This window comes from Triturus cristatus, chromosome 10 (genome assembly GCF_964204655.1).
Source record: "Triturus cristatus chromosome 10, aTriCri1.1, whole genome shotgun sequence".
Classification (NCBI taxonomy): domain Eukaryota; kingdom Metazoa; phylum Chordata; class Amphibia; order Caudata; family Salamandridae; genus Triturus; species Triturus cristatus.
Window position 1 is genome coordinate 356,814,094 of NC_140593.1, and position 25,321 is coordinate 356,839,414.

Below are 25,321 nucleotides of genomic sequence, written 5' to 3' on the forward strand. Positions count from 1 at the left end.
TGTGGTGTCCTCTTACAAGACATCTGTCGGGCAGCTACGTGAGCCTCGTTGCACACTTTTACTAAGCACTACTGCCTGGACAGCCAAGTCCAGAGAGACTGCTTCTTTGGCCGTTCTGTTCTCCGGGACTTCTTGGTGTGATCTTGGTTCGCAGACCCACCACCGGGGTTGGTATTGCTGGTGTATCTATTCTAAGGTAAGGAATCTATCACGGTTTCTTTCAGATGAACAAGTTACTTACCTTCGGTAACAATGTATCTGTAAGAAACATTAGTAGTGATAGATTCCTTACCGCCCCACCCATCCTCCCCGTTCTGTGAACTGATTTCTATGGTTAAGGTCATCCCTTTCAGGGCCCTAGTTTCATGACATCAGTGGTCAGTATCTTGCATGGCTCTGCGTTTCTGGCGCGGAAAGTTGTGTACAGAACTGACGTCAGCGCACGAGGGCGGCGTCTAAGTAGCTACCGCAAAGTCATCTCGGCGACCACGATGCCAACGACGGACGCAGAGCTGCAAGACGCCACCTTTGGACGCGCAGTGGTACTGCTGATACACTTTCCGGATCCAGTCTGACGCCTGGGGGTAATTCTAAGGTAGGGAATCTATCACTACTAATGTTTCTTACAGATGTATCATTACCGAAGGTAAGTAACTTGTTCGTCACCACCACAGCGCGCTGTCAATTCTGTTCTTTCTTGAACAGTCCGAGTTGATCCAGATAGAGCTGCCCCAGTAATTTTTTCATTGCTCTTTTTCAACGTTTTGTCTGGTTTTTGAGACTTTTCTCCTGGTGTGGCAGGGATGTCTATGAGGTCGTACCACCTCTACTTTCCCCGACTCGCTCCTGATGTCGACAATCCCGGCACAGTCAGCTCCATCTCCATTCTTATCCCAACACGGAGCCAGAGGGGGTGTCTAACGCTTGCTTTGGCCCCGACTGAAGCCATATCCTCCAGACCGGAGCCTGAACCCTATTTCTATGGGCTAGGACTTGGGGAAGAATGGGAGGGGACACTGGACCTTGAAGAATACCTGCCTCTAGTCCCAAAGATGGGCTGGTGTGAGGATTTGGTGGGCGCCAGTGAACTGGATACCTCCCCAGATACTGTCTTGTTCTCTCCTCCTACCATGGAAACGGAGCCCCTTTTGCTATGGTGTTGAGAGGATTGTCCAAGATCCTGGATCTTAGTCTACCCTCAGTGGCAGTCAAGACTAATGTTTTGATAGAGGTACATCAGCTGAGAGTTACCCTCTCAGAACCGCTTCTCCCATTTAATGAAGCCCTTACGGCCGTCCTGCTTGGGGAGCGGTCCAAACCTTGTACAGGGGCTCCTGTGAACAGGACAATTGCCTGCTGCCATCCTCACACAACACCCTACCCGTCAGAGCTTGGTGGTTCAAGCCACCACTTCAAGTGTAAATCTTGCTGCATTATCTACCACCCCACTGGATAGAAAATCCAAGAGGCTGGACACCTTAGGCAAGAAAATGTTTTCTTCTGCCAGCTTGGCTCTTCTGTCTTTGAACAGTGCATGCCTTTTGGGCCATTATTCCCATGCACTTTGGGATTTGGTTGCACAAGTGCAACCCATGGTCCTGGAAGAGGCCTCGGCCATACTCTCCCAAGCTATGGCAGAAGGGAGAGATGCAGCTAAGTTCACAATCCGATGTGGACTGGACATGACCGACTCATTAGGCAGAGCGGTTTCTTTTTCTGTGGCCTTACGGCGCCACGCATGGCTGAGGACGACTGGTTTTTCAGGGGATGTCCAAGCTTTGCTTATGGAAATTCCCTTTGATGGCTGCTGTCTGTTCGAAGACCAGGTGGACTCAGTGCTGGAGTGCTTCATGGTTATCAGAGCTACGGCCAGGTGCTTGGAAACTGCAAAAGATCTGCAGAGGTGGCTAATGAACCGTGATTGGGTCAGTGGCAGACCCCTCTCCCTTCCCCAACCTGAACTGACTGTAGTGACAAATGTGTCATTCCTGGGCTAGGCTGGCTATCTGGGAGAGGTGTAGATCAGAGGTCTCTTGTCTCCGGCGGAGTACAAGCTCCACATCAACCTGTTGGAGCTCCATGCGATTCGCTTAGCATCCTTTCTTCCTTCGGTCAACGGAAAATTGGTCCAGGTGTTAATGGACAACACCATCACCATGTGGTATCGCAACAAATAGGGCGGGTGGGGTCTTGGACCCTTTGTCAAGAGGCCCTGTGAACCTGGATATGGCTGGAACGTCGAGGCCTTTCCATGGTGGTTAAACAACTAGCAGGCTCTATGAATTTCAGAGCGGACAAGCTCAGTCAAAGATGCCTGGCAGATCACGAATGGTGTCTCCATCCGGAGGTGGGGTAAGCTCTTTCAGCAGTGGGGAGAGCCTTGGTTAAATCTGTTAAAACTGCAGAGAATGCGCAGTGTCAGCAGTTTTGTGCACTGGAGTTTGCAAGGCGATTCTTGCTCTGAGACTCTTCATCTAGAGTGGAGTTTCAGCCTCTTGTGCCCCTATTTGCCAATACCACTCCTGCCCAGAGCTCTCAATGAGATCAAGAACGACCAAGCCCAAGTTGTTCTTGTCGGTCCGTATTGGGTATGGAGTCTGGTATCCCAAGCCACTGACCATGACCATCAGTCCTCCAGTCAGACTGCTCCTTCTAGAGGATCTTCTGTCACAGCAAGGGAGGGTTCTGCACCCGAACCTGCGCACCCTCCACCTTTATGCGTAGCGATTGAGCAGCGACAATGAACAGCTTTCAACCTTCCTACCCGAATCTGTAATGTTATTCTGGCAGCCAGGCGTCCCTCCACCAAGTTAGTATTCGCCTGCTGTTGGCACAAGTGTGTGTCAGGGTGTGCTTTCCACAACGTTGACCCCCGCCCCATTTCTACATCTTTATTTGCATTGTCTTTGGCCCAGCAGGGTTCTTCTCTGGGCACTGTTAAGGGATATCTGTCTGCCATCACTGCATGTTTTGGGGTTGCCAGACCAACCTTCTCTCTTTAAGTCACCTGTTGAGACTAGGTTTCTTAAAGGCCTGCAGCAAATGTTTCCACCCACACCATTCATGATGCTTAAGTGGGACCTCAACCTTGTCCTCACCTTTCTCACATGTGCAACATTGAAGCCGTCACAAAATTGCCCTCTCAGGCTCATGACAATAAAACTGCCTTTTTAGTGTCCATATTATCTGCCAGGAGGATCAGCGAATTGCAGGCACTCCGCACACCCTCCTTATACCACCTTCTACCTGAAAAAAGTGAACCTGTGCCTCTTTCCTTCCGAAGGTTGTGACTCCCTCTCATGTAGGCCAGAACATCACAGTGCCTATCTTCTTTGCTCCACCTCATCCCTCCAAAGAGGAGGAGAGACTCCATAGTCTGGACCCATAAAGAGCGTTGTCATTCTGCCTTGACCGCACAAAAGAATTGTGTGGACGATCAGCTGTTCGTGGGCTATGTAGTAGCAAAAGACAGGGAAGCCAGTGCTGAAAAGAACCATCTTTCTATGGATTAAGGATTGATAAGCATTTGCCAAGAAGCAACCCCCTGAAGGCTTGAAAGCTCACTCCACCAGAGCAAAGGTTGCGACTGTAGGAAAGTGTCTCTTGTTGTCATGGTCACCTCCACTTTTTGCCACTGGTACTGATGTTTTTCGACTTAAGTGCACTAGGTCCCTGCTGATCAGGCCCCAGTGCCAGTACTCTTTCCCTAAAAACAAGGGAATTTGTACTTCATTTGGCACACACTTTAGTACCCCCTGTAAGTCCCTAGTAAATGGTACCCCTGCTACCTAGGGCATGGGTACTAAAGAGGGTCCCTAATGGTTGCAGTATGTATTTATGCCACCCTAAGGACCCAATACACATTGCATGAAGGCTGCCATTGCAGGCTACGTGACATGGTGCAAACCGTATAAGAATACACAACTTGGCAGACTCATTGTGTGTCATTTAAGTGGTCCCCTGACACCAGGAACTCAGATTTGTTTGTCTGAAAGAACAAGGACAAAGACGAGCTGAATAGGTGTGAAATGTGGGCCAGCACCCAACTTGGTGCAAAACCCTGCCTGCCTGGCTACTGCTCTCCTGACAATCACTGACACAGACTCATCCAGAAGCGAAACAGCCGCCCCAAACCCTTGGAGGTCTTCCCAGCACTTCATCGACCCAGCAACATCTCCCTTGGAGTGGAGGAGCCACCACCCTGCACCAGCAGGCACCGACTGCACCTGCCAGTTACTGCATTCTGTTGATCTCCAAGCCCACAGAGGGAGCAGCACTCCAAATGGAGGTCTCCTTTGCTCCAGGAGGTCACGTCCATCTCCCTGCCAAGTTTGGAGACGCCAGGACCCCCAGAAATCGCCCAGCACCAATACCCGAGGTACCTGGAGCCAGCTTCAAACACCAAGGCTTGTTTGTGTTAATTCAGAACACCACCTGTGCCAAAACTTACCTGCAAGTCGAGGGACAGCTCCCCACTGAGTGTGACCCTGCTGCATTTCTTTTCCCTCTTCTGCAGATACCTCAAAAACTATGGGAGCCTCTAACTCACTGACCCACAGGACAAAACACCTCTGCACCCAAGCTCCCTAGCCATAAACCGATCAGTGTCATTTTGGTCTTGGGACCCTCCACAGCCGATCCCCCTCCCTTTTGGATTCTGCCGGACTGGTCCCCCAGTCCCTACTTGAAGTCTTTTTCTTACTGATACTTTTCATATTGACTTTAGCTGGTAGTGCATGAGGATAACGTGGCGTACAGCACCTGTGCACCCACACACCCCATGGCAGGTAAACTTAAATTGTTAGTGCTTTCATGGACCTTGGCTCCTTCTTAATCTTAAATCAGGAAGAAAGAGTCCTGTAAGTCTTCTGTAAGTGTACCAATGCAGTGAATGTTTCTCCCATAAGATAACATTACCACCTCAAATCTGACATCTGTGATTTTCTACTGTTTTTACTGTAAGAATTGATAACGCCTAAAGTACTTACCTGATTCCGTTAATCTTGGTGTCTAAAATTATAGGAAAATGTATTATTTTTCTAAATTGTTCTCAAGTTTCTTCTTGAGTGTGTCTCATTGACTGTGTGTACAACAAATACTTAACACCACCCGCTGATAAGCCACAACTGCTCACCCACACTAACACAAAGAGAGCTATTGGGATTATTAATTTAAGCCCTGTAAACCAATAAGGGTAATCTGGGCTGTCTACATAGATTACCTCATTTTGGTACACTACATAAAAAGCCAGCTTCCTACAGTTTCCACTGCGTTAGCATGCGGCGTCCCAGTCCTGGACATTTATCAGGCAGCAACTTGGGCTTCGCTGCACACGTTCACCCAGCACTACTGCCTAGACAGTCAGGTCCATTGTGACGTGCACTTAGTCTGTTCGGTCCTGCAGGACTTTCTGATGTAATTGGGTTCTCAGTCCCACAACTGGGGAGGTATAGCTTGGTTATCTATTCTGAAGTAAGGAATCTGCAATTAGAAGTCTATATCAGATGAACTAGTTTCTTACCTTTGGTAAAGACTTATCAGGTAGAGACTCTATCTAGCCGCAAATTCCTTACTCATCCTCTCCACGAACTGATTACGGTGTCAAGGACACCCTTCTCAGGGCCTTAGTTTGTCACACCAGAGGTCAGTGCTCATTGTGGCTCTGCGCTTCTGGCAATGGAAAATTCTGAAAGTAACTGACCTTAGTGTCCAAGGTGGCGCCTATATAGGTACCACGCACGTCACTTCCTGCGCAGACGATGCCGATGTCACGCGGAGCCGAACGGCACCACCCACTGCCGTGTTAGTGTACTGCTCAAAAATCATCTGGATCCAATCTGACACCTGAGGATATTCCAAGGTAAGGAATCTGTAGCTAGATAGGCATTACCAAAGGGAAGTAACTTTTTCATTACAAAGAGTCTTGCAAAGACAGACGGATAAATAGATTTCCAAAGACAGATATAGATGGATAGATTTGCAAACAGGTAGATTAGGGGTAAAAGATAGATATAGATAGAAAAGGTTGCTAAGATAGCTATAGATAGGGCTACTAAGATAGCGTAGCGAAAATGGATGGATTTACAGACCGATAAACTGATAGTTGCAAAGATAGACTGAAAGAGTTGCAAAGAGTTACAAAAATAGATAGGGCAGCTAGGATGGATAGATAGATGTACTAAGATAGATAGACCGACCAATAGAGTTTGATAGACACATACGTACATACATACATACATAGATTAGATAGATAGATAGATAGATAGATAGATAGATAGATAGATGGATGGATGGATGGATGGATGGATGGATGGATGGATAGATACATACATACATACTTTGATAGATAGACCAACAGGTAGAAGGAAAGTTAGTTAGACAGATGGGTAGATGGACAGATAGGTAAACCAACAGACAGACAAGAAGGGTATATGGATCGACAGGTAGATAGGTAGACTGACAGATAGGGTCGCGTAGATTGATGGATAATTAAACAGTACAGCTTTCATTAGTAATTTTATTTTGAAATGTCTATAAAAGCGTGGCATACAAGAGCACCGAAAGTAAACTATAAAGCCATACAAGCAGGACAAATGACTGAATTGATTTACAAGTATAATGGAAGTCCTCCATAAAAATGCCTGCCAACATGACCCACAGGAGTGCACTTCATTGTGTGTGCTTACTTTATAAAGAACATTTTCAAATGGTCATAATCTGGTATATTGTGAAACAGCAGCAGTTAGATAAACAAATGCCACTCCAAAAAGAATTTGTAACAGCATTAGCAGGAGACGGGACTGATAAAGCTGAAATATACCCTATGTTCACAGCTGGTATAAAGTGTCATGCTATCATGTCAGGCTCTAAACACAAAGGCAACTCTGAACAATGAAATAAAAACAAAAACTCTGGCACTGAAGGGAACTAACTTATGCGCGGATGTGCTCCTTGTGAAAGAGTGAAATTCAGTCACACAAAGTGCAGTTAACCAGTGACTGAAGTAGGCTGAGCCACTGCTCTATGCTGGATGCCGTAGTGGGTGGAAGAAAAATGTGAATGCCAGAACAGACCAATACATGAAGAGAACTGGCCGAAAGCCCCTTCAAGTAAATATATTATACATATAATTTTAGTAAAATCAAAAGGTCTTGGCTGATGCCAGACTTGAAAACAGATCTTGATCACAGACCATATGAGGTGTTAATGGTATCTGGGCTCTGGCCATAGCTCTAAGTTGTGTGATAAATGCACCCTCATACACCTGAAGGCATTCCGGGAGGAGAAACGGTTTGTAGCTGAACACAAGAAGTTGCAGCCTTAGCATAAGTCTCACTCCAATTGAGGGCATGGACTCTGTCCCGCATCTAAAGCCATTCCCACGAGTGGTCAGCTTCAGATGTGCAAACATAAAAAAACAAAGTGGGAGTCAACCCTATCCCTCCACTGTGAACCTAAGGAAAACGTATGAGGGCATCATGATGTGAGTTGTTTATCCTCGAGATCTCTGGTCCTGGAGCTGATTCCTCAGCTGATTCAGTGGCGTAACACAAGACCTTTCAGCCCCTGAAACTGAAAGAACTTACCTTGTACCCAACACCAAACTGCCATTCCAGCTCCCAGACCTGCTCCAGGCCCTTCTACATTGATGCCAGTACCAATGCCACCGGTTTTGGAAAGAAAATCAAACGCTGATTCGATATCCGATACCAAACGGACGTCACGCTATGAGGTTACAAAAGCGCAACTGGTTGTTATAAATCTTGACTATGATCCGGTGCAGCTACCAGAGTGGACGTGCCAGTAGAGGTTCCATTATTTTTGGCTCCAACTCTGAACAAGGGACATCCCAGGAAGGAGAGGATGATGGTGCAGATGAAAATAGTTTTCTCCCCTCTCATTCCACACATAAGCTTTACATGAACTTACAAAAGGAAGGGTCTGGACACCATTCCTGAAGCAGGGTTTGACTCTCCGCTGGAAGAAGGTACCTCCTTTGCAGTGGTGATCGGGTGGGCACTTGAGGGCCTAGATGTGCAGCTGCCCTCAGTTGCGCTCAAAACAAACATCTTTACAGAAATTTTGTAGCCTGGGTGAGCCATGTCTGAGCCTTTATTCCCTTTTTAACAAGGCCCTCACACATACCTTGATGGATACTTGGTCAATACCCTTTTCTGGTGACTATAGAGGTGGTCAAGCATAACAAACTGGCGATCCAGATTTTCTTACTAAGTGTCCTACTTCAGAAACCCTTGTTGTTCAAGCTCCAAGCAGTACATTAAACACATATTCACTTTCCGTGACGCCTCCTGATAAGGACTACAAGAGGACTGATGCTTTTGACGAGTGTATTGTTCCTCCGCCAGTCTGAGATTGAGGTTGGTTTTTCTGGTCTACCTATTGGGCCGCTACACACATGCCCTTGTGGAACATTGCCAGCAAGATCTTGCTGACGCTCCCAGGATAACATAAGGGCTCCCTGGTTTAGACAGTTCACCATGTTATGTTATGTTAAAATATTTATACCGCGCACTTTCACCATCGGTTTCTTGGCGCTGAATGACAAATGACAGAGAGCCAGGATGAGATAATTAGCCGTATGCAGATTGGAAGAGCAGGGTTTTTAAGAGTCTACGGAAGCAGTCATACTTGGGGCAGATGCGAAGAGCAGATGGCAAAGCGTTCCAGGTGGAGGGGGCCAAAACAGAAAAGGATAGACCACCATGCTTTTTCCTTCTATACTTGGGGATCTCAAGGAGGTTGAGAGAAGAGGATCGAAGGGTTCTAGAAGGAATGTAACGAGACAGGCTTGAGGAAATAAAAGCCGGGGCTGCATTTGAGAGGGCCTTAAAGGTGGAACATGCCATTTTGAAAATGCAGCGTTTGGAGATAGGAAGCCAATGGAGACTGTGAAGGAGGGGAGTGACATGTTGGAATTTAGGCTGGTGAAAGATCAGGCGAGCGGCTTGATTCTGCACCAGCTGTAGACGGTGAAGATGACAGGCAGGGATGCCAGCATACAGTAAGTTGGCGTAGTCGAGCCTGGAAGTGATGAGTGCCATAACAACTAAGGTCAGGGCTTCTTTAGTAAGAAACCTACTGATCTTACGGACCCGCCTAAGATGGAAAAAACAGGCTGAGGTGATCGAGTTGATTTGTGGCTTCATCGAAAGATCATCAGAGATAATCACCCCCAGGCATTTGACTGAACGCACAGGAGCCGGTGCGGTCCCCAGGGATGAAGGCCAAAATGAGGAATTCCAAGGATGATTGGAGCGGCCTACCAAGACGAGCTCAGTCTTAGTAGGGTTCAACTTCAAGTGACTGTGATACATCCATTCCGCAATGGACAACATAGTGGACTGGAAATTAAAACAGGAGGAAGGGGAAGAGTCGATAGGAAAGATCAACTGAAGGTCGTCAGCATAGTTGAAGATTGTAACTGGCGAATTACGGAGGGAAGCTAGGAGGGGTTGGAGGTACAAATTAAAAAGAAGAGGGGATAATGCGGAGCCCTGTGGGACGCCGCAAGGGAGGGAGGTGTAAGGGGCAGAGAAGGAGGAGAGATGGACGGACTGTGATCGCTGGTGAAGAAAGGATCTGAGCCAGTCAAGGGCCACTCCCTGGACTCCGGCATTGTGGACACGGTCGATCAGAATGGTGTGATCGACCGTGTCAAAAGCCGCCGAGAGATCCAGAAGGACAAGGGCCTGGGAGGTGTTATTGTCGGCACCCTTCCTAAGGGTGTCCATGACTGCTACTATGACCGCCTCGGTGGAGTGGAGGGGTCTGAAGCCCGCCTGCTGAGAGTCCAAAAAGCCAGATTCCTCTATGAATGAACTCAAACAGCGGGTGACATGGGTCTCCAAAATGTTTCCCAGATAAGGAAGAAGGGAAATAGGTCTATAATTACTGAGTGTTAAGGGATCAGTGTTAGGTTTTTTTAAAATGGGAACGATGGATGCTTGCTTAAAGGAGAGAGGGACCTCCCCTGTAGCAAGAGAGTTATTGAGAAGAGCAAGGGGGGGGCCTGGACATGTGAGGAAGGCTTCTCTCAGGATCTGAGGGGGGCAGCAATCGTTAGGGGAACCCGATCTGACTTTAAGGAGGAGAGAAACTAATTCTTGTGAAGAGATGGGGGGAAACTTAGAGAGGGAACTAGTGTTTTTTGGGGGAAGGAGAGGTGGAGTGGGAGATGCCGGGGTCGGAATGTTGTTTTTTATTGTGATGATTTTGTCTATGAAGTAAGAGTTAAGTGAGTCGCAGAGGGATTGAGTCGGCAGAGGCTGGGGGGTAACCCTATCCGGCAGGGATAACTCATTTACAACAGAAAAGATGGTTTTCAAATTGTTGTTGGAGTCCAAGATAAGGTTAGAATAATATGCCGTTTTGGCTGCCAGAATCGATAGTTTGTACGACTTCAACGCCTCAGTGTAGACTAATTTAAGCTGAGGGTCATAGTGGCGACGCCAGCGGCGTTCAAATTGCCGCAGGGCGAGTTTCTCCGCTTTAAGTTGGTCCGTGAACCAGCGTTGAGCGTCGTGAGGGCGCTTAACTTTGATGTTCTTAAAGGGGGCTACTTTGTCGCTGGCCTGACGAAACCAAGTATCGAGGTTGTCAGACTGCACTGTAAGTGTGGTCGAAGAGATAGGTGCAGTAGAGACTAGTGAGGCGTAGAATTCAGCCAGATTCGCTCTATTCCAGTTTCGGGCCCTAAAATTCTTGATACGGGGGGGGGGGGGGACACATGGTGTGTAAGTGAAGGACAAAGGAAATAGAATAATGATCAGACCAAGAACAGGGGAAAACTGAAGGGGGTGAAATGTCGAGGTCAGACATCCAGACCTGGTCTAGTATGTGACCTTTGTGATGGGTAGGAGTGTGAATGTGTTGGGAGAGATTCATTCCTTCTAATAGGTCTGTGAAATCCAGCGATGATTGGCTTTCATGGATGTCCGAAGGCCAATAGTTAAAATCGCCAATTACCATAATATTAGCATGGCTAATTGCTAATTGGGCGATGGAGTCGCTGAAAAGTTTAGGAAAAAGGGGCATATGATCAGGCGGTCTGTAAACAAGAAGGCAAGTAAAAGATAGCTTGGGAGAGGTAAATTTTAAAGCTAAGTAGTCAATATTGGGGATCGGGGTTACGGTAATCTCAGAAAAGATGTGGGTCGAGCGGATGATTGCCGCCACCCCACCACCGGACTTCCCTGCAGGCCGGTTAGCTTGTATGATGTAATATCCCGAAGGGATTGCTGCAAGGATATCAGGGGCCGAAGTTTCTGAGATCCAGGTTTCAGTTAAGAGGAGGACATCAATAGAGCTCTGATGCAGTAACTGAAAGATCTCAAGCTGATTGCGGATGAGTGAACGGGTGTTAAGATAGTAGATGAGTAAAGAGGAGGTGGTCTGCTGTGTTGGGAGAGAAGGATTGGGGGGAGAACCAAGTGTCGGACAACCAGAGGGAACAAAAATGTTACATGCCTGGGCCATACTAGCAGCGCGGGCAGGTATAGGTCCTGTGGATTTAAGTCTCAGGAGATCACAGGAGGAATATGAGTAGAATTGGGCATTACGACAAGGCCCTGGGCCTGGTCGGCCGCAGACGGGCTTGACTTGTGCGCGACTTCGGCGCGAAGTCGGCGCTCCCGCTGCGCTCGTCCGCTGCGCTTCCTCCATGCTACAATTAAATACTAGGGGGCGAGGGAACACTAGACCGCTAACCTGCGAAGGTTTCGTGCAGGGCGGAAGTGGCGTCACGAGCGGAAGTGACGCTCCTCGAACTGACCCTCCGCACAAACGGCAGAAGCCGGGGCGGAACGGGGTCACGAGGTGATGAGAATACAGGTCAGTGCAGAGTGATATTTTAAAATGCTTTTCAGCGTGCTCAGTTAAAAATAACTGCAACAAAAGACACAAATTATAATAAACAGCATCCACAACAGCGCAATAACACGCAGCCTAACTCGCCGCGATTGTCAAAGGGCCTGGGAGCAAGAGTCTCACAATATATACTCAGCAGGCTCAGCAACACTAGACCGCTAACCTGCGAAGGTTTCGTGCAGGGCGGAAGTGGTGTCACGAGCGGAAGTGACGCTCCTCGAACTGACCCTCCGCACAAACGGCACAAGCCGGGGCGGAACGGGGTCACGAGGTGATGAGAATACAGGTCAGTGCAGAGTGATATTTTAAAATGCTTTTCAGCGTGCTCAGTTAAAAATAACTGCAACAAAAGACACAAATGATAATAAACAGCATCCACAACAGCGCAATAACACGCAGCCTAACTCGCCGCGATTGTCAAAGGGCCTGGGAGCAAGAGTCTCACAATATATACTCAGCAGGCTCAGCAAAACTAGACCGCTAACCTGCGAAGGTTTCGTGCAGGGCGGAAGTGGTGTCACGAGCGGAAGTGACGCTCCTCGAACTGACCCTCCGCACAAACGGCACAAGCCGGGGCGGAACGGGGTCACGAGGTGATGAGAATACACCATGGATAAGACTCAGCCAAATAAGTTAGCCGCAAAGTCTTCAATAACACTGATCACCTGGGGAGGGGAGGGCACCAGTTTTGTACTTAGCTGACCCGCATGGATGCGCTTCATAGGATTTCCATGTTGTACAATCCTCTCTCATGGATATGCCTTTTGATGGCTCGCACCATTTCGGCAGAGGATTGTTACACTCCTTATTGTGCCGAAAAAGGATGGGAGTCTCCATCCTATTTTGAACCTTTGACTTATGAATGGTTTCTTGTAGGAGGAAAGATTTGAAATGTGCACACTGGCCTAGATCCCATCAGCACTGGACCCCAGCGACTGGATGGTTCCTTGGACCTGCGAAACGTGTATTTTCATATACTTATCCCTCAGTCTTACTGACATTTCAGAGTTTCAAAGTAGGTCGGTAGCATTTCCAATTTGCCAAACTTCCTTTCAGCCTTACCAGTGGCCCCTCAAGTGTTTACGAAAATGATGGCGGCGCTTGCAGCCAGTCTTCTGAGTTTAGGGATACCATCTTTAGTTCCAAGAGAATGTTCGGAAGCACTGTCAGCCTTTACAGAAGATAGACCCAAAGGACAGATCTAGCTCAATTCATTGACAGTATAGCATAGTTCATTGCTTTATTTTTATTTTTTTCACATAGAATCATATCCAACGTGAATACCAGCTTATCATGTATATCTTGTTTCAACCAAATAGATCATACATGCCTAATTCCAATCTTGCCAGGGACAACAAAGGCCATCACCCATTGTGTGCACGCGCAATCTTGGCCCATGCCCTGTGGACCTGTCATATGCAGCTATAGAGGAGTCTGGACCTGGTTTCACCCCTTGGCTGTCACATACCCAGCCAGTCATCTGACATTGTTTTCCTCGTTTCCCCGTTGTATTTCCTTCTCTCCCCCTCCATGATTCTTTGATTTAATTGATGTAACTATGTAAACTGTAATCCGCTCATCCTCTTGTAAAGCGCTCTGATACCTCCGGGTCCAGACAGCGCGATATAAAACTTTTCAAATTAAAAAAAAAAAAAAAAACATCTTTTAGCTTGAGGTAGTGTTTTGACACAGTAGCATCACACCACTTGGGTGATTCTTTTTTTTAAATGGATGTTGCCACCTGATTTGTTGGGTGGTAATACTCCACCTAACAAAATGTCTTATTCTAGTTCTTGAAAGTACTCGAACAAGACATAGGTGATATATTGTTTCAAAACAAGATATACTGTATAAATGAACAAACTGGATATCGTTCTGTGGTGAAAATAAGTAAAACTATGGAGTATGCATTCCTGTTAGTAATCTATCTATTTAACAGCCTGCTGCCCTTCCTTGATTGTAAATACAAACTGTTGGACCATCAGCACCTTGAGTGTGGAGCCTAATATTTTTATTTGTTTTCCAAAAAACTGTCGGAGTTTAGAGATTACTCAATTTTACTTAAATATTTTCTCAAGAGCAAGTTATTTCCTAACACCAGTTAGTGTCATGTCTTGGATTTTGTCTGCATGAGCATAAGATCCAGCCATCTCCCCTCATCCACTTAGCAGCCCCTCAAATTTACACTTTGTACTGTGACCCAATCTATCTCACTTGTAGAATCCACACCCAGCTAGGCCTTTGATGATCTTTAGTAGCACCTGTTAAGACACTCTTGTGCAGAGCCAAGTTACGTTCGACTAGTCCTCATCTCCCTTGTTGAGACATTTCGGCTTGTATATTCTGGTTCGAGGCATGTGGGCTGCTGAATTCATATCTGTGCATAGATCGCCGCCTAGTGTTGGGTCCGGATGTTTGCACGTTGTTGTCCTGGAAGAGTCTTCGAAGTATCCTTGGATAGGTGACTCCTCCCCTGGACTACAGTGCGCATGGGCATCCTCTCCATCCTCAGATTGTTTTTTTCCGCCATTGGGTTCGGATGTGCTATCTTAGCTCAAGTTAGGAAAATATTTTTTCGAGGCCAAAAGGCCTTTAGTTCGCGTCGGTACTGTTTATCGATCGGGTTTCGATAGAATTTGTTAGTTTACTAACTTTCAGCACCGACTGCTTTCGCATTTACCTGTCCATCGACGACTTCGACGATGGAATCCAGGACGCCATTCAAAAGGTGTCCGGTATGCAATGCGAAGTACCCACACATCGACGTCCATCCGGTGTGCAACAAATGCCTTTCGCCGGACCACGACGAATCAACATGCATGGCCTGTGCCCGGTTCCGCTCGAAGAAGACTCTGCGGAATCGACGAGCGGCGAGACTCGAGGCGCAGCACGCGGCACCGGCCCCGACAGACATCTTCGGCGAGGCCGAGGACGTCGAGGAATTGGAAGTCTTGCCCTCCAGTCCCGTTTCCGAACACGAACCCGGATCGGACGAGGAAGACGAGTCACTCTTCCACAGAGGTGAAGACGACACCGAGGTAGGAGACGACGAGGAGGCCTTCGGGGCCGAAGAAAGTAGCTCCAATGATGAACAAGGCCTACCTGTTCAAACCGTTCAAACACCAGTGCCACAGCCTATGGCTCCGGTCGAGGGATCGCCTTCGGGCCTTACCCGAGACCCATCCCGCAGTTCTTCGGCCCCGCCCTCGGGCCCGGCCTCGGACGTTCAGCGGCAGCCATTACTACATAAACAGGCTGGTTTCCCTATCACAAAACCGAAACCGAAAGCTGCTCAGGTTCCACCGAAACCGAAACTGAAAGTAGCGCTGGTCGGATCGAGGCCTTCGACGCCAGCGCACCGCGTCGGCACCGACCGCACCAAGAGGGACTTCGGTGCCGAACTTGAGGCGGGCGACGTTGGAGTCGACAAACGGAAAAAAGCCATCGGCACCGACAAACCTGCTCGGCTACCGGCACCGACGACACCAAGGGCCGTACCGCCTGCTGTGTCTCACATCGCTCCCTCGACGACACCTAAGCCTCAGGTATCGAAGACTTCGGCGGTGATCTCTTCACCCCGACTCGATGACCCGCCGGCACCGAAAAAATCTACGGCCGCCTCTACGAGCCTGGCCGGTGCCAAAGCCTCGAAGGCGCCCCAAGTACGACCTGGTGTGACGCAAGGCAGCAAAACCACACCTGTCCTCCAGGACACGTCGGGCTCCGGTTCGGTCGGAGCTCCCGCAGCCTCTTCGGTGCCGACCAACATTACCTTCGGCTTGCCTCCGTCAACAATCCCAAAAATGTTCCAACTCAGGACACGGGTCACCCAACCTACGGTCACACCTGCTGAGACGTCTCCAGCACGTATCATCGACGCCGGCACTGGCAGAATGATTCTCCAGGACCGAAGGATAACTTCGGAGCCGCCATTGGACCCTTTCAGGATCCCACTAAAAAGGAAGTTGCCTGCAGAATCGGAACCTCTCCTTTATGAACCCTTCCATTCATCCTACCAGGATCCACACCGGTTCTCCCCCACACGCTCCGATACAGACGCATTGGAGGACTACATGGCTGACCAAGTCCCCTACCATGTAGACACGGACCCTGATGACCAGCAGGACCCTGATCAAACTTGGGGCGACCCTGCAGACCCCAGTGCACCTCTCGATGCACAGGATCCACAACTCTATGGGGCAAAGACATCTCCTACGGAGGATACTGCAGCGTTCAATGCTCTTATCGAACGTGCTGCCAATAACCATGGGGTGCAGCTTCACTCTGATACCATCGAAGATGACTTTCTAATGGACACCTTTGCATCCTCAGAAAGACATGTAAAGACTCTGCCAATGTTGAAGGGGGTCCTCAAACCAGCCAAGGACATTTTCAAAGAACCCACCAGGGCACGAGTGATAAACCCCAGGATTGATAAAAAATACAGATCAGCACCTGGGGATCCTACTTACATCAGAGGACAATTACCACTCGACTCCATCGTCGTAGCGAATGCACGCAAGAGGGCACACTCGCAAACAACAGGTGACGCTCCTCCCCCGGACAAAGAGTCCAAGGTGTTAGAAACCTCTGGCAAGCGAGTTGCCGCCCAAGCTGCCAACATATGGCGCATAGCCAACACTCAGGCGCTCCTTGCTCGCTATGATAGAGCGCACTATGACACACTTGAGCAAATATTCCAACATCTCCCTGACCAGTTCAAGGAAGGCGCAGAAATGCTCATCAGAGAAGGACAGCTACTAACGAACGCTTCCATCAAATGCGCACTAGATGTTGCAGACACGGCTGCCAGAGCCATAAACACAAGCGTCATGTTGCGACGACATGCCTGGCTACGGATCTCAGGATTCAAGCCTGAGGTACAAAACAATATACTGAACCAGCCCGTCAACCCCGACTATTTATTCGGGCCAGAGGTTGACACCACCCTCGAAAAGATAAAAAAGGATACGGACACTGCAAAGTCCATGGGCGCACTACAAACTCAGTCCTTTCGGAGCGGCTCCTTTCGTCGCCCCGGAAACAAGGGAGCAGGTAGAGGACAGGGGTCACAACAAACATATAACAAAGGCAATACACAGACCACCTATGATAAAAACACCCGAGGTGGATATCGTGGCTCCAGCACAAAGGGCAGAGGACGCGGCTACGGCAACACCAGGTCCTCCCCCAAGAACAAGCAGTGACGCCCTCTCCCTTCCTCCCGACCACATAACACCTGTCGGGGGAAGGCTACAAAGGTTCCTGTCCACGTGGAATTCCATCACCACGGACAGGTGGGTCAAAGATATTATAAAATACGGTTACTGTCTGGAGTTAACCTCCACTCCACCCACAATACCACCAAGAAGCCGTCCTATGTCCTCAGAGCACTTAACGCTCTTACAGCAAGAAGTGCAAAGTATGCTTCTAAAAGGCGCTATAGAGGTCGTACCCATCCACGAGCAGGGTGCGGGAGTGTACTCCCTCTACTTCTTAATTCCAAAAAAGGACGGGTCGCTCAGACCTATATTGGACCTGAGACCCCTGAACCAGTACATTCTTTCAGAGCACTTTCATATGCTCACTCTACAGCAAGTCCTTCCGCTTCTCAAGCAGGGAGACTTCCTAGCCACACTGGACCTCAAGGATGCGTACTTTCACATACCCATCCACCCCTCACACAAAAAATACCTCAGGTTCACTGTTCAGGGGCAGCACTATCAGTTCAAAGTCCTTCCCTTCGGCGTGACAACAGCGCCCAGGGTTTTCACGAAGTGCCTAGCTACGGTGGCAGCACATCTACGGAGGCAGCATATACACGTCTACCCCTACCTAGACGACTGGCTCGTTCAAGCGAAGTCAGCCCAGCAATGTGCAAGCCACATGTCCCGCACCATTCACCTTCTTCACAGTCTGGGATTCTCACTGAATTATCCAAAGTCCCATCTCCAGCCCGCACACGTACAACAGTACCTAGGTGCGACTATAGACACTCTGGCGGCCACAGCTCAGCCAAATTTAGTGAGGATCGACAGCATACAACTGCTGATCTCCAAATTCAAACCCAATCACTCACTTCCAGCGCGAGTGTTCATGCAGTTGATAGGCATGATGGCCTCCTGCATCTTCATAGTCCCGCACGCGAGATTACATATGCGCCCACTTCAGGAGTGCCTAGCACGTCAGTGGAATCAGGCTCAAGGACAGTTAAAGGACCTAGTGTTGGTGAGCGGTCGGGCATACAACTCTCTGCATTGGTGGAATCCACAAAACCTTTGCAAGGGCCGACCGTTCCAAGAGCCTGTCCCACAAATAGTACTGACAGCGGACGCGTCTCTCCAGGGATGGGGAGCTCATGTACTCCACTACACAGTGCAAGGACTATGGACAACACAACAAAAGAAGTTGCACATCAACCTTCTGGAATTGATGGCAATCTTCCTAGCCATGAAGGCGTTCAAAGTACATCTATGCAACAAGGTCGTGTTGATCCGGACGGACAACATGACCGCAATGTACTACATACAGAAACAGGGAGGCACACACTCTCCACAGTTGTCTCATCTGGCTCAGAGCATGTGGAAGTGGGCCATTCAAAGGAACATGTTCCTCATGGCGGAACACCTCCCTGGCAAGGACAACCAGATGGCGGATCTGCTCAGCAGACACAGCCACCAAATGCACGAGTGGGAGTTACACCCATCAGTACTCCAACCGTACTTTCAGCAGTGGGGTCATCCGGAGATAGACCTATTCGCGACAAGCGAAAACGCAAAATGCCCAAGCTTCGCCGCCAGATTCCCACATCCGCAGTCGCAGGGCAATGCGATATGGATGAACTGGTCCGGCAGATTTGCGTACGCTTTTCCCCCAGCGCCATTGATACCGCTAGTGGCCCGCAAACTCCGACAACACTCCCTGACACTCGTCCTAGTTGCTCCCACGTGGGCACGCCAGCCGTGGTACACCACCTTCCTCGAACTTTCCGTGGTGCCGCATCAAAGGCTGCGGATCAAACCCGCGCATTTGACGCAGAACCATGGAGAGGTTCAGCACCCAGATCCGCAACAGCTGAATCTGGCGATCTGGCTCCTGAAGTCCTAGAGTTTGGCTATCTCAACCTGCCACCTGACTGTATGGACATCATCAAGGAGGCCAGGAGACCCACTACCAGAGCTTGCTATGCAGCCAAATGGAAAAGGTTCGTCATTTATTGCGGAAATAATTACATCAACCCGCTGGACGCATCCATCCAAAACATCATCTGTTATCTCTTACACCTATATCGATGCAATCTGGCGTACACCTCTATACGTGTCCATTTGACCGCAATATCAGCCTATCTGCAAACCAGGCAGCACCTCTCTCTATTCAGAGTGCCTGCCATCAAAGCATTCTTGGAAGGGCTCAAACGAGTCATTCCACCTAGTCACCCACCGGCTCCAATGTGGAACCTCAACTTGGTCCTCACACGCCTGATGGGTCCACCCTTTGAACCTCTACACTCATGCGAGATTCAATTCCTTACCTGGAAAGTGGCCTTCCTAGTAGCGATCACTTCCCTCAGAAGAGTTAGTGAACTCCAGGCACTAACCGTTCAAGAGCCATTTATTCAGGTTCACGCTAACAGGGTCGTACTACGTACCAACCCCAAGTTCATGCCCAAGGTAATATCGCAGTTCCACATGAACCAGACTATTGAACTGCCCGTTTTCTTCCAAAACCCACAAACTGTTGCAGAAAGGGCACTACATACACTAGATGTACGGAGGGCCCTCATGTACTACATCGACAGGACTAAACCATTCAGGAAGACAAAACAACTGTTCGTTGCCTTTGCCCCACACCACAAAGGTAACGCCATCTCCAAAGCAGGGATAGCCAGATGGATAGTTAAGTGTATTCAAATCTGTTATCAAAAGGCAAAACGCACATTAACTATTCCACCACGAGCCCACTCAACACGTAAGTTGGGGGCTTCCATGGCCTTCCTAGGAAATATTCCCCTGCATGATATATGCAGAGCAGCCACATGGTCCACTACACACACATTTACAAAACACTATTGCGTAGATGTGCAGTCAAAACAGCAGGCAGCTGTAGGACAGGCTGTTCTCAAAACACTTTTTCAGACCGCTGCAGCTGGCACGGGTAGCCGCCGCTAATAGAGGGCACTGCTATGTATTCTATGCACAGATATGAATTCAGCAGCCCACATGCCTCGAACTGAATATGCTACTTACCAGTATGCATCTGTTCTTGGCATGTAGGGCTGCTGACATTCATATCGCCCTCCCTCCTCCCCGGCGCCTGTCGCAGCTGCAGCTCTCAGAATTACTGCAAGCATGGTCATCACTTTCTGTATCTACTCCATCACTGCCACAATGGCGAAAAACAATCTGAGGATGGAGAGGATGCCCATGCGCACTGTAGTCCAGGGGAGGAGTCACCTATCCAAGGATACTTCGAAGACTCTTCCAGGACAACAACGTGCAAACATCCGGACCCAACACTAGGCGGCGATCTATGCACAGATATGAATGTCAGCAGCCCTACATGCCAAGAACAGATGCATACTGGTAAGTAGCATATTCATTCTCATTCCACCAGATATGATGTTCTACTCTCTCCTCCAGTGTAGAAAGGAAATGTGCTTGTCAAAATGCTACTTGGTCAAGTTCATTTTTGACGCTTCACTCCAGATTGGGCACTAGTTTGCCACCATTGCCCCTGTTTCGCATAGTTACAGACTTTCTGGGGCTAGGAGATGCTGTGCCAGGATGAAGACTTTTTTGCTGCTCCTGCTGAGGTTTAACCAATACTTGTAGGTTCTGGCAAACTTCGAGTGCTACTGTAATCTGCCTTGAGAAAGAGTTGCTGCTGCTGATCTGTGCAGCATGTGAAGAATGCCCTTTTACTGCAGAACAAGAGATGATGGACATCTGAGCTGTATCTTTTGTGGATGACCAAATCAGGGAGTGCCAGTTGAGGGGGCTTGAAGCCTCACAGCCAAGCTGACTAAAGCCAAGGTCTGTGCTAGGAAAAGAGAAATCTACTCCCATCACAACATCGCCATTCATGCTGTACTAATGAGCTTACATCCCTTCACTGTTAGTTATTTTCATTTGGTTCTACCCAGTCTGCTCCCCTGCCTGTTGGCCCAGAACATGACTTGATCACACCTTGCCCTATTCAGTGACTCATCCTGGTCCTTTGGTGTTGAATGACACCAGATTTGTCTGAGACACAGTCCCAAGCCCAATAGTAATACATTCCCCCTATTTCATCGAGAATCAACATGTAAGCTGTCCAAGCGGGCTCCTGTGAACCTTCTGGCTTCTGTGCTGTGGATTGTTTTCAAATTAATTCAGTTAGACCATTTCTTTGCTTCCATGTCTCTACACTATGGTTTCCTTTTTGCCATTGGGTGATATGTAACACTAACATCAGAAAATCTTAATTGTAAATTGAGGTGCATGTGCCTCACGTTTGCAGGCACAAAGGGGTGCCAACCTTTGAGGCTATTCTATCTGTCACCACCTGTAGCATCTAAACTGACTTTAAACAGGTTGTTGCACTTGGTTAACTGGTTAACACCACTGAGGAACTTTGAGTGCCAATCCACTGCACTTAACCAAGCACCATAGTTCAACCAGCCATGACAATACCTTTTGTGATAGTATAATGTATTCTTATAGAATGGTGGGTTTTTGAGTTGAGTGGAATACCTACAGCAGGGGCTGAATCTGGTGAGCTTCAGCTGTGGTGCACATATTAGGCATGTGAACTGGGGGAAAAGGCCCAAATGGCAGAGATTTTTCTTCCAATAGTCCTGTAATTCATTGCCTGAGTTCACCCTTTGTAAAAATGTGTCTTTAAATGGCAACCACATTTTCCAAGCATGAACCCTTTAAATTGTGACGTGCCATATCATTCTACAATAAAGCATCTTTTGCCTTTTTGTGTCCCAGTGCTACAAAACTGTGTTCTGTCCTGGATCCAGCTTGTGCTATGACGTCATGATCTTATTAACCAGCATCATTGTAACTGCCCTGTTTTTTTGTTCTGTGTATAAAGTTCAGTACTATTTTGTTTTTCAAAAGTGACTGGACGGTGAACCTTTGTTACTATTGGTGGCATTCTGCATCTGTATTCCAAACCTGGCACTTCTAGCGGATCTTACCCAGTAACCATTAAGTCCCCCGATACTTGAGAAAGTTCCATGTGGCAATTTTTGTGGCACTGAATAATTACGGAACATGTTCTGGATTTAACCTCATTACATCCCCTAGCTCTGCCTTAGCTGCAACCCTAATCTATAGCCAGAAGCAAATTATCCTGTGCCCTTCATACCTGAAGAGCTGTGTCGTTCCTTATGAGAAAATGTGTTTGTTGCTTTAAAACTATTTCATGTAGGCCTGGGTCTTTCATACACACTGTTGACTAATACTTATAATTTGAACTAAAAATGATCTTTAACTTTTTTTTTCAAATTGTATCTGTAATACCTTTTGTAGGGACAGTTGTGTGAAATGGAGAACATGCGTCTAGAAATGCAGACTCTATTAGAAGAATGCCAGGATTTGAAAAGTCAGCAAGAAGAATGTCGGAGGGGCGTCAAGACCAGGTAACGCATGTATTGGAATGAAGGATTTATGTCCTAAACATCTGGAGCCTCTGGAAAATGGAGTAAACTATATCCATTTATGAAATTACTTTATTAAAAGGTACTGGTCTGATCAAGTGACGTTTGAATCCGGCATATTGAAGGATATCATTTTATAGCAAGTTTGAAATCATTACATGAAAATAGTTGATTGTCATTTGTCTTCATCTCTTTTGGCAATTTTTCCAACTGAGGTTCCTTTGTAGCTTCTCAGGATGAGAAAATGCCACAATGTTATTGAGTATATCTAATCCCCCTTCCATTTTCATCAGCTGTCCTTAACAATACAGAGTTACACCCCTAAATTATTTTGACCTTTGATGTGGCATACTGCAAAACTGTTGCGCAGCAGCCCCAACACTTTGTCCTGTGATGATCACAGAGTGTCAGGCTAGGTTTAATGGATAGAGAATGCATATCAACCAAAACTACTTGGCAGGGATTCAACTAGGACCCACTGCTAAGATCGCATCAAAATCCATTTCCCACTGACTAAATTTAGTATCCTATCCCAAGTGTTAAAAGAATGCTAAACATATCTCTATTTATCAAGGCAATCAGTTGATGCTTCTGCAGCAAAATGTTCTGACTTTAATTCAAAAGTCTAAGTTACAGAGAGTTATTCAAACAAAATGGGCATATAATTTAAATCTTTTCGGTTATTGGAATACCTGTGGGTAGAGGTACTTCATCAGACCTTTGAACTATTGGGAATATTAACCAAGTTATCAGAACAGAAAAGTGCAAGATGGGTGGGTCTTTTCTCTTTTTCAGTGGGATGCTTCACTGCAGTTTAAATAAAGGACATTGCTTTCAGCATTGGAATGGGAATCAAAGATTCAATTTATGCTGGGATCACAGCAGTACCATTTCCAGATGCTTGATTTCATCCCCCAATGCAGATGTGTTGAGAAAGTGTGTAGTCATAGAAGCTTCTCAATTGAAAAAGAGAAGGCATTCACACCTACCTGTATTTAATAAAATGCCCAGGCCCTATTCCTGTGGTCTTTATTAGGCAGCTGGAAGCCTTAATCTCGCATTCTCTCTCTGTTTGGAGACACTGACCCTGCTCCTCAAATAATAGTGAATTTTCTAGCTTATGTGTTCAGTTGTAGAAGTCCGCTTACTTTTTTATATTAATAAGCCAGTCCCTTCCCTGGCCTGATGACTTGTTGAATAATTTTAGTCATACTTATGTGTAATTGAGATTTGGAAGCATCTGGCTTTTTCTGCGTCTGATGGGAATCACATGCACAGATCATGTCAATAAATTGGTGAATCTGAAAGAGACTATTAGTTATAGATTTGTTACCTTGGAATTACCCCCAGGAGGCAGACTGGCTCTGGAGAATTTTTTCTCAGCAGTACCCTTGCGTGTCGGTAGGTGGTGTCAGTCAACTCCGCGTTCATCGGCGTCTTGATCGCCGGGATGAAGTCGCGGTATCTACTTAAACGCTGCCCCTGCGCTCTGACATCGGTTCTTTCTTTTTCCTCGCCAGCCAGCACAGATCCAGAGAGAGCAGTACCCTTAGTCATTTCTGACTAGTGATTTTTCGACTTTGGTCAACATCTTTTTCGCGTGGTTCCACTCCTGGTGCACTTAGGGATGTCCCATCGTCGGACAGGCTTCAAGCCTTGTGAATCTTGTCACACGTTGATGTCAGTCACGGACCCGCACCTCGTGTGCCTTTGGTGCCTGGAGCGCGACCATGACCCAAATTCATGCTCCAACTGTCGGGCCATGGACCCGAAGTCTTTGCGGAAGCGGTCCCTAAAGCTTCTGGAGGCCCGTCAGTCAGCTCTGCGCTGCTCGAGGTCCTGGTCGAGAAGGTGGTCGCGGGACCACCACCATCACTCCTCATCGAAGTCTTCGTCTTTGGGTAAGTCAAAGCACAAAAAGAAGGCGAAGAAGCAGTTTCTCTCTGTCCGTCGGCTGAACGGACACGGAAGGTAGTAGTCTGTTGGCTCTGCCCGCAGAGCCTGCTGGGACGACTCAGAGCTTCCCTTCCTTCCTGGGAGCCAGAGCGTCCCCTGCCCAGCTTTGTGCATTTTACGAAACTCTCCACTCCATCTTTGGGTAGCCCGACTCCGCTGGTGCGCCCGCGCCCGCGGACTCGGCTGGAGGCTCTAGGCCTTTAATGGCTGCGGCTCCGGCCTTGGCTCCGCTGGGCCCCCAGCGATCCAGGCCTGGATCCAGATCGATGCCAGTCAACCTCACGATGCCTCCGCCGGTACCGATACCTCTGCCGACACCTCTGCCACTTCCGACGTAGCGTCGACCTCCCCCTCGACTTGGACACAGAGCCGGACCGTTCAATGAGGCCCTCACAGACATCCTTCTGGGCACTTGGTGCAGGCCCATCACGGGCTCCTGTGGATAGGATAATGGCCAGAAGCCACTGCCTGGCCGCGGGCGACCCAATTTTCCTCTCCCAATACCCTACCCGTGAGAGCTTGGTGGTCCAAGCCTCAACATCCAAAGGCACGTTCCCTTCTGCTTTCCCAGATAGGGAATCCAAGAAGTTGGACCATCTTGGGAAGAAGATGTTTTCTTCCGCCAACTTAGGACTTCGGTTGATGAGCACCGCATATCTCTTGGGCCGTTGCACCCTCTCTGTGTGGGATGCGGTTGCACAAGTGCTGCCACAGTGCCCGGAGGAGGCCCGGGCCACACTCTCCTGTGTGGTTGCAGAGGGGAGAGACGCAGCAACGTTCGCCATCTGATGTGAGCTGGACACCGCCCACTCGCTAGGTAGAACAATTTAT

The 25,321-nt window shown here is 48.2% G+C and overlaps 1 protein-coding gene across 1 annotated transcript in view; it reads left to right on the forward strand.

The window, feature by feature from the left end:
• LOC146789438 (kinesin-like protein KIF15-A) overlaps positions 1-25,321 on the forward strand; it is a 645,535-nt gene that overhangs the window by 131,776 nt on the left and 488,438 nt on the right. Inside the window, exon 9 of the mRNA XM_085631097.1 lies at positions 22,407-22,516. Coding sequence (XP_085487223.1) covers positions 22,407-22,516 — 110 coding nt within the window. The remainder of the gene's footprint in view (positions 1-22,406; positions 22,517-25,321) is intronic.